Source organism: Coturnix japonica, chromosome 34, assembly GCF_054131305.1.
Source record: "Coturnix japonica strain WE chromosome 34, WE-NBRP24, whole genome shotgun sequence".
Lineage (NCBI taxonomy): Eukaryota > Metazoa > Chordata > Aves > Galliformes > Phasianidae > Coturnix > Coturnix japonica.
In genome coordinates this window covers 1884118-1898721 of record NC_140696.1, presented here as the reverse complement: position 1 = coordinate 1898721, position 14604 = coordinate 1884118, and the positions used below count along the sequence as shown (strand labels likewise).

General features: G+C 46.2%; 1 protein-coding gene across 15 annotated transcripts in view; it reads right to left on the bottom strand.

Moving 5' to 3' along the window:
* Window positions 1-3294: 3294 nt before the first annotated feature.
* Window positions 3295-14604, bottom strand: part of NCAM1 (neural cell adhesion molecule 1) — a 71138-nt gene continuing 59828 nt past the window's right edge. For 8 of the 15 annotated variants that reach the window (XM_085525876.1, XM_085525877.1, XM_085525880.1 and 5 more), the window contains 4 exons: window positions 8055-8262; window positions 7752-7868; window positions 5761-6543; window positions 3295-3490 (listed from right to left, as the gene is read on the bottom strand). In XM_085525876.1, coding sequence (XP_085382002.1) covers window positions 3370-3490; window positions 5761-6543; window positions 7752-7868; window positions 8055-8262 — 1229 coding nt within the window. In that variant the 3' untranslated portion in view covers window positions 3295-3369. Of the gene's footprint in view, window positions 3491-5760; window positions 6544-7751; window positions 7869-8054; window positions 8263-10737; window positions 13984-14604 lie in introns of those variants that run through there. The other 7 variants (XM_085525887.1, XM_085525888.1, XM_015884038.3 and 4 more) reach the window with 2 other exon arrangements.

Here is a 14604-nt window from a genome sequence, read left to right as displayed (position 1 = left end):
ATGCAAAGTCAAAATCCTCAGTTAGTATCAGTATTTACACCGGTGAGAATGGGAGTAAAGGTGGAATCGATGTTTCACTCGGTAAAAAGATTTTTTGTTTTTTTGTTTTTTTAACAAGATAGAAGGCCCCCAAAAGTAGGGAATGCTGGGTAAGGATGTCAGTGGAGGTCTGAGAACAACTATCAAAACAGCCTAGTGTGAAAACCTGGGGTTTGAAGGCTCCATAGAAAAGTGTGAAAAATAAAACTCCACTCTAAAAGCTGAACAACTGGATGCACTATTACCTCATCATCGTTACGTATGGCGCAGCATGAAATGTCACTCCACAACTAGAAGCTGATCAGTCTGAGTTGCCATATAGATATATATATGTATGGCATGGATACATATATAAACATATACAGCGCAAACGGCATCAGGTTGGTCCCTCTTCAAAGGTTTAAATAAAAGCAATGAAGCCTATGCTACCTTGGGAATGGGGTATTTATAAATTAAAACAAATTATTCTCCATTAAGGGCAAGTATAAAAACGCTCTTCAAAATTAATCTAAGGGTACCGGGGATGGGGAGGTCACAGGGGCACTAAGGGAGCAGGACTGAGGCTTCATCCATGAGACACAACCCAACAGGCACCAAGCACTGACATGGCTGTGTGCTGTATGGGACCCTGGGCTGGTGGCCCTACAAGGCCAGTCTGGGTGACAGTGCCAGCTGATGGGTGCTGAGCAGTGGCACTGGATGTGCTCTGGGTTGTTGCACTGAGCAGTGTTTGCTCCTGTTGCTGCTCAGGGAGGCATGACAGATAAGGTCCGAGGGACCTCATTTCACCTTACTTACACCAACACTGCTGTCACGGGTCAAACATGGGCTGGATCTGACACCAGTGAGGACCTGTCCTGCCCTGCTGTCCTGCCTGGGATGGTATTGCCTGAGTGTCTGTGCCTGCATATCCATCCATCCTCCGCTTCCATCCCCAGGAGCTGAGGAAAAAATGCCAAAACCCCACACTTAGCAAATGACAAAACCACTGTTTTTCGCTGCTTGAAATCATGTGATGCCGCTGTAAACCACTGCATACTCAGGACACACTGACAGTGGCTCAGTTCACCCGAGCCAACCCCACTGCCTTTCTGCTTGTCCCCATGGCGCCATGCAATGGATGCCATCATCAGCTCGGGTTTGTCATTTAAAGGCTTGCGTTCCTTCTAAGAGTTGTTCTCTTTTTTGTTTTTCATTCCTGAATATATATATCTTAAATCTGACCTATCCGCTACACCTTCCACATCCAAACTATGTTGAAGCTTTTTTTTCTTCTTTTTCAATTATTTCAATACTATGACAAAAAACACGTTTCACACTAAAAGTCACGCACCCACAGTGCACAAGCTTGCAGATCTAACGTAGAAAAAAAAATAAAAAAGGAAAAAGAATGGAAAATAAAAGAAAAACAAACAAAGCAAAACCCCCAGAGAAGGAGCACCTCTGTACAATGGGCTGGTCTTCCTCTGCCTTCCTTCCGTTCAACCTTCTATCCACCCCAAAGTCTCAGTGTTACTCCATTCATCCCAATGATGACCACAACGCGTGTGTGACATCAGCCCCTTTCTCTGACTGCTAAAGGCATGCTGTGAAGAGCGGGGACATAAATGGGAGCATTGGAACTGATGCCCAAGCGCTCAGCCATGGTTACATGGTTTGGGTGATGCAGAGCGTACATGGATGACTTAACAGACACGATGTGCTGGAGCTGTCTTTGCAGAAGGGGGTCTTACAGGACTGTCTGGGTTGGAAAGGGCCCTTAAGGGTCATCTAGTCCAACTCCCCTGCAGTGAGCAGGGACATCTATGTGCTGCCAAGCACCCTCTGCTCATGAACGTCACCTGGTGAGAGCGGGACGTTCTGCTTTTAGTGTTACCACTCCTCAAAAGGAACCTTGAGTTAAGTGCGGAAAGTCACTGCTTTTAAATCAGTTATTGGGGTCAAAGGAAATGGCAGTTAGCAACATCCTAAGGAGAAATGGATGTAGTCAAACAGCAGAGACAAGACCAGCCCAGCCCTAACTGTACAACCCCTCTTCTGCTTCTCAAAGCTCTGGGAGGGTTCCATGAAGGAAAGAGAAGAATGTCCTAAAAAAGCAGAGATGATATTTTTCTTATGCATTCAGGCCCAGGTCCAGCAAGGGACTTATAATCTAAATAAACTTAAGTATATAAGGAAACTCTCACCAGCAACTCTCTCGTTCGAAGTTAAGTGTGTTTATGTGCATTGCTGGGTACAGACCTCGATTGGTGACAAGTGGTTGGAATATTCCCCACGCCCCACCCCCCGTAAAACAAACCAAAGACCAGCATTGCTCTTATTTTTTTCTTACTCCAGTAAGAAATAATAATAATAATTATAATAATAATAATAATTAAAAAAAAAAGATAACGGGGAAACTACTGTAAACATCGATACTTTAAAACGTCTCCCTTTGCAAAGCAAGCATGCTGCTAACCTAGTAGCTAGTCTGGATTTGCTTTAAAAAAAAGGCAGCTATTTTACAAATACATTTAAACACAACAAAAGTGAACCAAAAAAAACCCAAAAATCGTCAATTGTAAACACTGGAGAAAACAAAAGTTGGCAAAAATTAACATAAAATTGAAAGAAATGTAGAGTCTGAATACTGCAAATCGAAATACATCCCCCGAAGCTGCAATTTTGGCATTCTTCCTAACAGAAACAATAAACCCCAAAATGAACATCTAACGTGGAGGACAGAATTCAGCCCCAAAACGCTCGCGACACTTTGCACACTGAACGCAGGCTGAACGCAAATCATAACTTATTCACGAGGCTTTACATATTTCAAACTCGACTGAAAAGTATAAAAATAAATTGTGGACTTTGTTCACTACGTCCCGCCTGTGCCCACGGGCAGGCAGTGCAGTGGTTGTACCTACTGCTCTAACCAAGGAAAGAACAGGGTCTTCTTTTCTCTTTTCTCCTTTTGCCTAAGACTGGTGGACTCGGAGCTCCTAAGCGATGCTGTAAGTGGTGCTTTGCAATTTGGCTTGTCTGAACGTACCAGGGGACAGCTGAGCCCCTCATTTGGTGATGGGTTTAACCCTGTTTTTAGAACGTAGTACTTTTGAAAAGCAAGTGCACAACGAATAGAACCTTCCTAAAAACCTGAAGGAAAAAAACAAATCAAGAAAAAAAGAGAGAACCCCCCCCTCCCCATTTATGCATTTCCTGTTTTGTTTGTTTGTTTGTTTTTTCTTAAAAAAAAGGCAACAGACACGAGAGGGATGAGATGTGTGTTGTGTTTCGTGTTGTAAATGCTTGGGTGAAGTCGCTCTGCCATGTTCTTTCATCTGTCGCTGATCATGCTTTGCTCTCATTCTCATTTGTTTGTGTGGCTTCGTTGGGGACCGTCTTCACTTCTGCTGGAGGTGTCTTAGTTTCCGTTGCTTGCACTTCAGATTTGTCTTCTACTGGGGTTTTCCTGAAGAAGAATCACCAAAATGGCACAGTTTAGAGACAGAGAAACACAGACCATGTGTGGTAGATGAGCGATCAGGAAAGAAGACGTTGCTGGAAACACTCAAATGTGTCTCCTTGACAGAGCAAAATGACAGATGCAAAGATAAGGACAAGCAGACTCATCTCCCCCCTGGCTCATTTAGCTCTGTTATTTACTCCTGCATTGGGCTACTAGAGCAGGAGGATGCACTGGGCTGCAGAAGAAGCACTGAGGGTATGCGGCAGTGTGGAATGCCACAGCAGAACTTACACAACTGTAAATGAATTTGATTTTTACCGTCACTCATTTATGGCACCGGAGCGTCCTGTTATAACACACTGCCACTTTAGCAGTAAATCCCTTCTCCTATAGGAAGTCATCTCCATGACTTCACAGTATGCAGCAGGAAGGGAAACACAGTAAGCGGATTTTGTCAAATGCATTTTCACAAGCATATGGTAGGTCATCACCTAACGCTGATTCTCCACCGGCCTTTGGCACTTACTGCAGAATCAGAGAAGCTTGTTGGTCCAGCACTCTTCACAGCCATGGGAAGTAGCCTTCCCCATTCCATCCCATTAGCTGCAGAGTCAGCCTGAGACAGCTGGGACCCCACTGCACTCTGACCAGTGGTGAGATGACCCCAAGACTATGGTTGCCACTCTAGTTTCAAGAAGGGGAAGCAGATGGGCACCACAAGCAGAAGGTGGCTGCACTGGCAGAAAGAACACAGCTCTGTGTTCCACCACAACAGGAATTCCTTTGTGTGGTGCAGAACAAGCTGCACTCACTCAAATGAAATGTTTCCTCACTTCAGACAAATAATTTCCTACCTTGTTCTGCTCAGCGCCAGCTCACAACCCTCTTCTCTTTGTCCCTACAGCACCCAGCACAATGGGGCTGCAGTTTTTAGCTGCAGGATCCATATTCATCATGAATGAGCTCTGTGTCACCAACACGCTTTTCTTAGCAAAAGCTGTAAAAAGCCAAGCCCTGCTTATGGGAGCTGCTTTCACAATAGATCTGAGCTGCCTTTTTAAGCCTTTCTAGCAACAAAGCACAGATCTTGCTCAGTCAACAGGAGGTGCTCCTCCTGATTGAAGCTGCCTGCGTCAACGCAGTGTCTGTACAGGAAGCCAGGAGGAATGGGGAACTTGTTTCCTAATGAGAAGCTTATCCATTTTCAGTCAGCATTTGCCAGGCTTCTGCTCTAATGGCTCTGTCACCAACCACTGTCCACACTGACAGAGCAAGAAGGTTCTTGTCCAACATCTGTGTCACAGCTGGGGATGTTCCCCCATTTAACAGGTGAGAACTTCACGCTGTTTTCACTCCAGTTATGGTGTCTCTGCTAAACACAAGCTGTGGATTCATCTCAGCTGGGGAAAGGGGACCCTGTCCAGATGGCAAAAGGCTCCCAAAGGACTTCAATGCTGTGCTGCCTAGGGGCAGGCTGCTGCTCTCTCAGCTGGGTAAGAAGGGGATGAGGTACAGTGGGTGGAGACTCATCCCAGATGTACCAGGACAACAAGCACACTACCAAGTTATCGTGACCTGAATGTACTGAATGCTCACTAATGCACAGACAGGAGCACTCTGCCTTACCCTTATGCACTGACCTGTTACTTCAGGCACAAATCCACAGAATGCCTTGGGTTGGAGGGGAACTTAAAGATCACCCACTTCCAACCCTCTGCTATGGGCAGATCAGGCTGTCCAAGATCCCATCCAACCTGGCCTTGAATGTCTCCAGGGATGGTGCACTCACAGCCTCTCTGGGCAAATCCAGTGTCTCACACTTTTACTCTTTCACACAGCTCTAGTTTCTGCCCTGTCTTATGCAGACAGGAGTTCTGAATAGACCCACTGACCTGCTGGGAAATGGAATTTGGGTGCCTGTGCTCACTGAACTGCAGGAACTCACTGTCTCTGAGGACAGCACTTCTTCTGCACCAAACCAAACTTTCTCATCTCTTTTAGGAAAGAATAATCTACGATAGACAAAGCTGCCAAAAAAAAAGTATCAAAGAATCACACGTTCATGAGAAATTCCTACATTTGTCTTTTCTGCCCTATTCCTGCTTTCCTCCTGGACCTTTAAAGCCAAGCCCTGCTTAGTTAGTTCACTGGTGAGTTAGTTTGCTACGGAAACAATGAGATTAGTTCAGAGAACACCCAACAAGAACACAGCACAAGCACCAGTGCACAAGAGACACAGCACACAACCAACAGAAGATTAAAGGCAGCCATACTCGGTCTTTGCAGGTGCAGCAGGTACAGAGCTGTCTGCAGTGGAAGAAGCAAGCTCACGAGCTTGCCCGCTAGCCACACTGGCGGGAGTAGTAGTGCCAAGAGCTGCAAAAACATCCTTTGCAAGATCAATGTCTGGTGTCTTGAAGGTCCCTTCGTCCATTTTAAAGTCCTCATTCTGGGAGGGGTTTGTGGTGCCGCCTGAAGCAGCCTCACTCTTCGGATTGCTTGGGTTCTTGGCTGTCTCTGTTGGGCTCTTCACTGTACTGGCCTGCGCAGCTTCTTTCTCGGGGCTCTTGGTGCTTGAGACCTCCTGCTTGGGCTCTGATGGAGCTGGAGGGCTAGTGAGGTTTGGAGGGGCTGGGGCAGCTGACTTGTTACCAGCTGCTGCTTTGGAGGTTTCGGCCACGTTAGCAACAGTGCTGGGGCTCAGCACTGCACCTTGGTTGGACAGGACACTTGAAGACAAATTGTTAGTAGCTGGAGCAGAGCTTGGGGTATCGCTGAGATCAACAAGGGGGGCCACTTTGGGTGTAGAGGAGGGTGGCGGTGGAGAGACTGGGGCAGCTCCCGCTTTGGCTGGAGTAGCCTGGCCAGGCGACATGGCGTTTGAATCAGGAATGGCCGTGGCCGGTGGGGCAATACTGGAGGTCAGGGTGGTGGTCTCACTGGTGGGGCTGTTCTGAGCAGTGGCAAAAGTTTCAGTGATAGTGTCAGAGTTAGTGGTGCCCGTGGTTACAGAAGGCAGCATGTCCTCAACAGTAGCTGCGGTATCAGCCGTGTGCCTGTGAAGAGGACAGGAGTAGAAGAGAAATAGAGACAATGAAGCCCATAAACGACAGCATGGGGAAAGGGAAGCAGAGTGTAAGCATGAGAAGGCAGGTGGATGGCACAGCAGCAGCAGCATGGAGTGGTGTTACAACACAAACACAGCGTGGAGGCAGAAAAAGAGAAAGCTTTCAGAGATGAAATACACAAAGGGCAGCAAGGGCTGGCAGGGTGATCGAAGGACAACTAGGAAGAGAAGGAAGAGCAGAGAGGACACAACCTTCAGGAGTGGCTTGCTCACACAGATTATGCTTCAGGTCTTGGTCAAACGTAACCCTGTTGACTTGCAGAGTCTTCTCTCTTAGGCTAACTTCCTTCTCATCCTCTTACACCTACTTGACAAGGAAGCATTCTACCGATTCCCAGAGCTTGCAGCCTTGTGCCATCTGTAACCATGCAACAACATCCCAGTGCAGGACTCCTGAATTCAGTCTCTTGTCTCAGCCCTGTGCTTTTACCAACAAGTCTAAGACCTCCATCAAACCACGAGTCATTTAATTCCTGCCCTCATATACACACACATAATATATATACACGCATGCAACTTAGAGGCGATGATTTCCACCCTTCTGACTAGATTAATCTCTGCCTACTGTTCTAGCTGAAATAGGGGTTGCTTTAGGACAACGCCTGACAGTGTAATTACGCTTCTGCAGCCATGATATAGCACTGATTGCTTAAGAAGTACATGGATGAGAGGCTGGAAAAAACAATTGGTTTACTCAAATAGAAGCCAGCATGCCTGACAACACCACCTCAGGCTTATGAACTAATAGAAACCTTTGTAAAGAAAGGTAACCAAGATAAAATTTCAGTAAGACAAGGCAAGAAAATCACAAGCATACAGATCTCAGCTACTCTATAGTGCTTTGCTTCTGCATTTCATTGTGCTTGTGGATGCAGCCTCCTTTCTTTTCTCACCTCACAGAAACTTCCAGCAGAGCCATTTTACCAGCGGGCCCCACTGCAAACGCCATCAAAACAGGTGGGAGTTGGACAGGAAAGAGAGGAAGCATTTTCTCCCTGCTATGTCAGAAGCCAAATGTGAAGATTTCAGCTTTCTTCCTCTCTTCCTGCCCTATGGCACGTGCATGAGTGATCAGCAACTAAAGCAAATGAGGGTTCTGTAAAGACTGTGTGCTAAGATCGATGAATAGCAACATACTCTGGCTCTGTCAGCGGGGTGGTCTCGTTGGGCTCTGTGTGTTTTCCCCCATCGTGGTTGGGGGTCCGCTCCTCTTCAGTCCGCACTTCCACAATAGGCTCCTTGGACTCATCTTTCCTGTAACAAGAGAATTAATTAGAATCACAGAGATTACACAGAGATTGGTTACAGTTCACACTGGGTATCCTCCTGCAAAGACACGCTTCAAATACTGATGGTGACTGTGAGAAATAAACTGCGCTGGACAACAGATTCCTTTTTGTCACCCCCAACAGAATGAGCAGAAGTGATGATGATACTCACGAGAAGGCAGCTTTGCCCTCCTCCACGTCTTTGCCCTTGGCTCCTGGTCCAGACTTGCCACATAAGTTGACAGCAATGCACATCAGCAGGCCACATTTGTTCAGGAAGTAGCAGGTGACATCCACAGCCACCAGGAGCAGCACAAAGATAACAATGAGGATGCCTACAATGGCAGCAGTCCCCAGGCCTGATGTAGGGCTAGTGCTGGCTTTAGAGACCAAAACAGAAGAAAAGCAGTGTAGTTAGAAGGTGAGCTGGGGATACCTATGGCTCAGGCACAGCTATAGGTTGCAAGCATGGGAAACTCACAAAACATGCACTTTTTCTCCAGCAGCCATGTGTAATAATCAGTACTTTATCTTACAGACGTGCAGGACAACCTACCTGAAAGGACAGGTTTGTTGGGACCTGACAGGGCCCTGGCAGTTTCTATTGGCCTAAGGACAGTGAAAGCAGAACATGGAAAACTTTTCCATTGTAATGTATACACAGCTGGAACTCTGAATGGTTCCTGTTGTCCTTCACCACTGTCCCAAAGGACACACAGTGACTCTGATGCTGCCAGCCTAGAACCAGGACAAGCACCATGGCTGGAAGTGAAGCTCTGTAGCATGACGTTCCCTGGTGGGACACTGAATGCTGGGAAACACCAGAGGGGCCTGAATGTTGATTAGCCCCTTGTATGGTGCAAATGAGCCCGCTTCAAGAAGCTGACAAGCTCTGCTCTTACAGGGGTCTTGCAAAGCTGCTCCCAAGCAAACCCTTTTGAGAACAGGGACTCATGAGCTTTGCCATCAACTTTCAGAAGTATGAAAGAGACAAAGAGCGGCCTCTGGCAGGGACAGATCAGCATCTCCCAGCATCTGGGGATGCGGGTGAGGCATGCAGCAAAGCCAGGACTCGCTCTAGGAGGCAAAGGAAATTGCTGGAGGAACCAACTTGCCGAGGTCCTTCAGCCTTCCTCCAACCAGCACAGGCTGGGAAGGTCTGACAACTTCTTCCATTGGCGTCTTTCGATCCAACACAGGGCGCTGTTCACGGCAGCAGGAGTTGTACTAATGAAACCGACAGTGATTTTAAGGTAGCAGCCAGGCAATAAGCAGTAAAATCCACAGGCAAGAAATCTATGTTCACATGCATTGCAGTATAGAATTGGACCCAAATTCATGCTGCTCTCTGAAACTTACAATCTTTGTTGATTTCAGAATTTGAATACAAAGGTGAGACACTTGCACAAGTAAAATCGGCCTCCAAATTTACAACAGCCAAGGCAGTGCAGCAGGGCAGTGAGTGAGCCCTTGAGTCCGGACATGAGGCACCGTCAGGGCAGGTGCTCTGCACACCAAGCAGCACTAACACTGCCTGTCCTACTCTGAGATCTTCACTGACACGTATTAAAGAAAGGATATCGACAGGACTGCTTGGGCTGAGCTGCTTAGTAATTCCTATGATATCACCTAAAACCCTCTATGTTATTTGCAGAAAGGCTGACAAGGGTTGGAGTGTACCGGGCTGACAGGACTAAGACTGTGTAATTTGAGCAAGAAGTGATTCCTTGGCTAAGGAAACTTCTTGAAAGCCATCAGCTGTGGCTTCCCAGCCTCCAGCTCCTACGCCCTAAACACAACCCACTGTTGGTCCCCCTCATTTGGTTCAGAATAGTTCTTCCCAAGCTGCTGCTCTTCAGGGAGAGCGCTCTGCTGAGCCCAAACAGTTCAGCATCCATCAGAGGTCTGTCACAGCTCAGACCAGCAGGTTGCAGCCATCCCATGCTCCGCTTCTCAGCCGGAGCCTGCATGCTCAGCAAGGGCTGTGCATTGGATAGAGCTTGTCACTCATGTTTACTGCGACAGCTGAGAAGGGTGAGCATGTTTGTGGTTGTCCTCAGGAGCCTTGCACTGCTCTCCCACTAAGATGCAATTCTTTTCATTTCTGCTACTTCTTTCTTTTTACCGTCAGATGTCACAGACCCCACACACTTGGAATCTCTTTGCTGGGAAGCCCCATAAAGCAGCCCTTGGCCCCTGCAGCTGATCCATGCTGACTGTAGCACGTGACAAGATTAAATACATGAGACAGAACATCCTTAGCATGAGGGAGGTAAATGTTTCATTTTGAGACAAGGAGTTTTGTTTCTCCTTCTGAATTTCCCTTTATCTGAAGGTCACTCTGAGGCTCCCAGCTGTGACATCTGGAGAACAAGTCCAGCAAGTGCTTGGCAGAATGTCTGTGCTGCAGCCCCTGCCAACACCTTGCATCAAGCTGTGCTAGTACCGAATTCATCAGCCTCCAATGTATGACGGGAGGGAGGAGGGTACACATTTTCTGTCTCCTGATGTATTGAGGATTCTTGGATAGATGATGTAATAGTTAACACAGATCACAGCAGCTCCTGGAGGAAAAACTAAAGCTGTGTCAAACTTCTCTCATCTACAACATCTCCCAGGGAATGAGCTCCTTGGCAGCTGCTGGAGGGCCCCATGGGAAGCACCACACAGAGATACTGCCTAGAAACAGCGCTGAGGAAGAAGGCTACACCGGGAAACACCACAGCCTGGTCTGAAGAATTGAAACAACACAAAAACTGACTTGGGAAACACAGTGTAACATAACCAAATAAATGTGCAGGGATGGATTAGGTCATTGCAGCCCTAGAAATACCTACATGCAGCAGAACAGTACATACAATAAAGGCACTTTATTTGAGCAAAGATACAACAAATTCCAAAAGCTGGAAACAGGAGGTGGATGAGTTCAGGCCAGAAATCAGGTATGAAATTGTAACAGAAATCTCCACACGAAAGCAAAATGTCATACCTTCCTCCACCCATCTGATCGAACATATTTGCTTTACTTTCTAAGGAGGAATGATATGGAGGTTATTTAGTGTTACTGCTGAAAGGACTGTCTGAATGTTCACCTTCCTCTACTTCGGATTAATAACAGAAAGCAGGAATGGAAGGAACAGATGGGTGGTGTTCTGAACAACATGTGCCATTCCACTTCAAATTACAGCAGCAGGTTCTTCTATGTCTGTGTGTATCACGTTTGGAAGCAGTTTTATCTCTCTGACAGCCATTGTGAGCACCTGTACAACTTACATTAACACTGTCAAACACCCTGCACAACTCACAGGGGAGAAATGCAGAATGCAAGTAACCCTCTATTCCATGACAGCAATGTGTGTTTCCACATGGAATCAGGCCCAACTTGCTTGCTTTAACCTTAACTACTGTGAAGCAGAAATGCCCAGTGGTCTGTTGAAAGCACTCCTTTCACATCAGCAAGGCAAGAGATACTTTCAGAAACACAGCTGAACTCTTCAGAGTGTCACCAACATGTTGGCTCCTCCAGCGGTTGGCTCCAAGCACCACCTCTGTATTTCCCTATGACTGACTCTCTGGGCAGCCTGTGCCAATGGCCACTCTTCTGGAGAAGTCTTTCCTAATATCCAGCCTGATCCCCTGTCACAACCTGAGGTCGTTCCCTCCTATGATCTCTCCCATTTGACATGCAGCTGAAGGAATGCTTCATCAGGTATCTCTGAATGCAGAGACTGATTGACAAACTAAGAACAGAGCTGCTGACATCCCAGGGGTCAGGAGAGATCCTGCACAGCTCTGCAGTTCATTGCACACGGAATCATCTCTTCTAGAGGACCCAGATCCCAGCCTTCCCGGAGGTATGACATTCCCACAGAACACATACGTGCCAAGTTGTGTGTGCTGAAAATCTGAGTGTTTGAGCCTTTTCAGGTTCCAGCTGTGAATCTGTCTCAGCTCTGAGTACAGAAAAAGGGCACTCGCTTTTCTGCAAGCTTTTTAGATTTTACTGACATCAAGAATAAGGCCCAGGATCTTGTCCAGTGTTGACTGCCAGAGATCAAGGATCTAATACATGTATCTGAAATCTAACATTTACAAACCCATGTAAACAGGCAGTGAAAATACCACTTATGCTCTTTATTTTTCCAAACATGCGACTCACTTTTTATATATATTCCATGTTGACTGGACTCCTGCTTTCAGTTGAGTAGGGGAACCATTTAATACAGCTTTCATCGTGTAAGTGACCCAGGCTTTGCTTAGTCTCTGCAGGTAGCAGCCCATGGGAAAGTAATGCATCCCCACAGGCCTGGAGAAAGAATGGCTCCCAGCGGGGCTGCTCTCAACTCATCCACCAGTTATGACCAGAAAGTAATAGCTTTGGCACGTTGGTTTTAATACTCCAGAGCTGGGTGCTCAACCTCACCTATGCCTCAACCTGTGCCTACAAGCTGCTATTAGATCTATGGCTGACTTTAATAACCTCAGCTATGGGAAATTCACACAGCTTTTTAGGATTACGAGTACTTCCACTACACTGAAGTGTAAATGCAGAAAGCCAAACAAATTTGCTGTGTTCCAGATCACTGGAGGTGAGAGCGCGGCTTTAGCTGTTTGGTTTGGTAAAAATAAATATAAATCCACATGGTTTGAGTGCAACACCTGCAAAAGGTTTCCATTTATAATGTAGATGGAGAAGTTCACAAATTATCAACTGAATAAACAGAGCAGCGTCTGATGTGCAGAACATAAAATGCACAGATAGAGAAGGCTGACGATGGCAGCAGGGTTTGTGCTTTGTCCCATTTGGGTAGAAAGATGAATCTCATTCTGCACAACGCTGATAGTTATTGATAGCTCAATAACTGTGCCAGCAATTCCATTCCTTTCCACCCCAGGCCCCCTTACAGAGAAAAAGAGACCCAAGTGGATGGAGACACCCAGTTTTAGAAGAGCAACAGAACCAAATGGATTTCCCCCCACAAAAGACAGCCCATCCGGTGCACACAGTTTTGTTCTCTTTTCTTTTTGAGGGGAAAAAGGAAAAAAAAGGAAAAATAAAAGAAGATAACCTGCAATTTGTTCAACGAAATGCAATACACAGAGCTCAGTAACAAAGCTGCATTATATTTACACCAAGGATTAATCCTGTCTGACAGTGTCACATGCACAGTTAACCACAAATATGATTAAAGATCAGTAGTAATAACAATTTAGACCATCAGGTCATTTGATTCAAGCTAATCTTCTCTGTTAAAATGGCAAGAAGAGAGACCTCTCTTTGAAGTTGATAGTATGGTCGTAGAGAACCAAGCAATGTTAGACAAGCATCCATTGCAAATCTTGGGCTGGACGATGCCCCAGATCCACTACGGGTCATGGGATATCTGACTGCACACAGGGGGTGATGAAGTCCCAAAGGATCAACCACATGAAAGGAGAAATAAAGAAACATCTTCAGTGCAATTCCCACACATCCATATTCACACCACCACACTGGGACAACCTAACAGCCAGACATTGGAACCCACTCACAAAAGCCCACAGAGGAGTATGGGTGCTCAGTAGGATTCTCTCTGGCAAGTTTGCTTCCCTGTTTTCACTCTCCTGGCTGACATATGTGGGCAGGGCTTCAGAAACTCAACCCAGTGGTGATCAGCACCAGATATGTCAGCAAATCAGCAAAGATCCATCTGGGGCTTTTATGTGCATGTGTGCATGGGGGACCTTTTTAAAAGGCTTTCAATACTCTCCTACGATGAAAAAAGCGAGCAAGCAAAAAATTCTTCCTTTACATTCATTAAAAAGGGCAAATTCATTACAAGTAACAAAAGTTGTTAAAGACAAAACACTTGGTTTAAACCTTTTCTCCTCGTTACAAAATATTAACTTGTTCAAATGACACAATTCTTTTCTCCCCCCCCATTCCTGAACTGACGGGATCCTCTGTATCAAAGTTATCTGCTTTCAACACCTCGGCAGGACCCAGGGCTCTTCAAGCAAATATTGCTTTATTGTAAGTTTCTAACAGAGCAAAAGCAGAGTCACTGCAGAAAGAAGCAATGAAACAAAGGAGGACGACGTTGATGGACTTCCCAAGGTCGCTGCAGGTGCCAGACAATGGTTCCCAGGAGGGGAAAATATGGTTGTTTAAAAAGCAAATTTGGTGCATGTGGCAAGCGTGGATGTTTCCCGTGAGATCCAAGGTGACATGTATGACGACAGACATAGGAAAGGAACAAGGGGAGAAGGGGAGGGAAGAAAGGATGAGGAAGAAAGAAAGAAAAAAAGAGAGACAGAGAAAAAATAGATAAAAAAAAATTAGGTCATAAATATAGAAAACATAAGAATCAAAGGTTTATTTAATTAAGTAAACTAAAATGGCTAAAGGTTAGAAAATAGCACCAGCACATTCAAAGCGACAAAAGGGCCAGGTTCAGAAGCTCAGCAAAGTCCAAGGCCGCAGAGCAGAGTTCAAGGCAGGGGTTAAGGGGTTAGCAAGCAAATGAGATTCAAAATGATGGAACAGAAGGCACAGCGATCAACACAAGAAGAAGCCTGTCTGATATTTGAAAGGACAACACGGCCTTTTCCAAAGAAAAACAAAAACACTGGCTCTTCTGCAGCAAACAAACGATCCGCCTGCCTGCCCACATCCTTCCTGGGGTTCACATTACACATCTGGGTGAGTAAAACCTCTGCAGATGGGAGGCCCAGGAGCACAG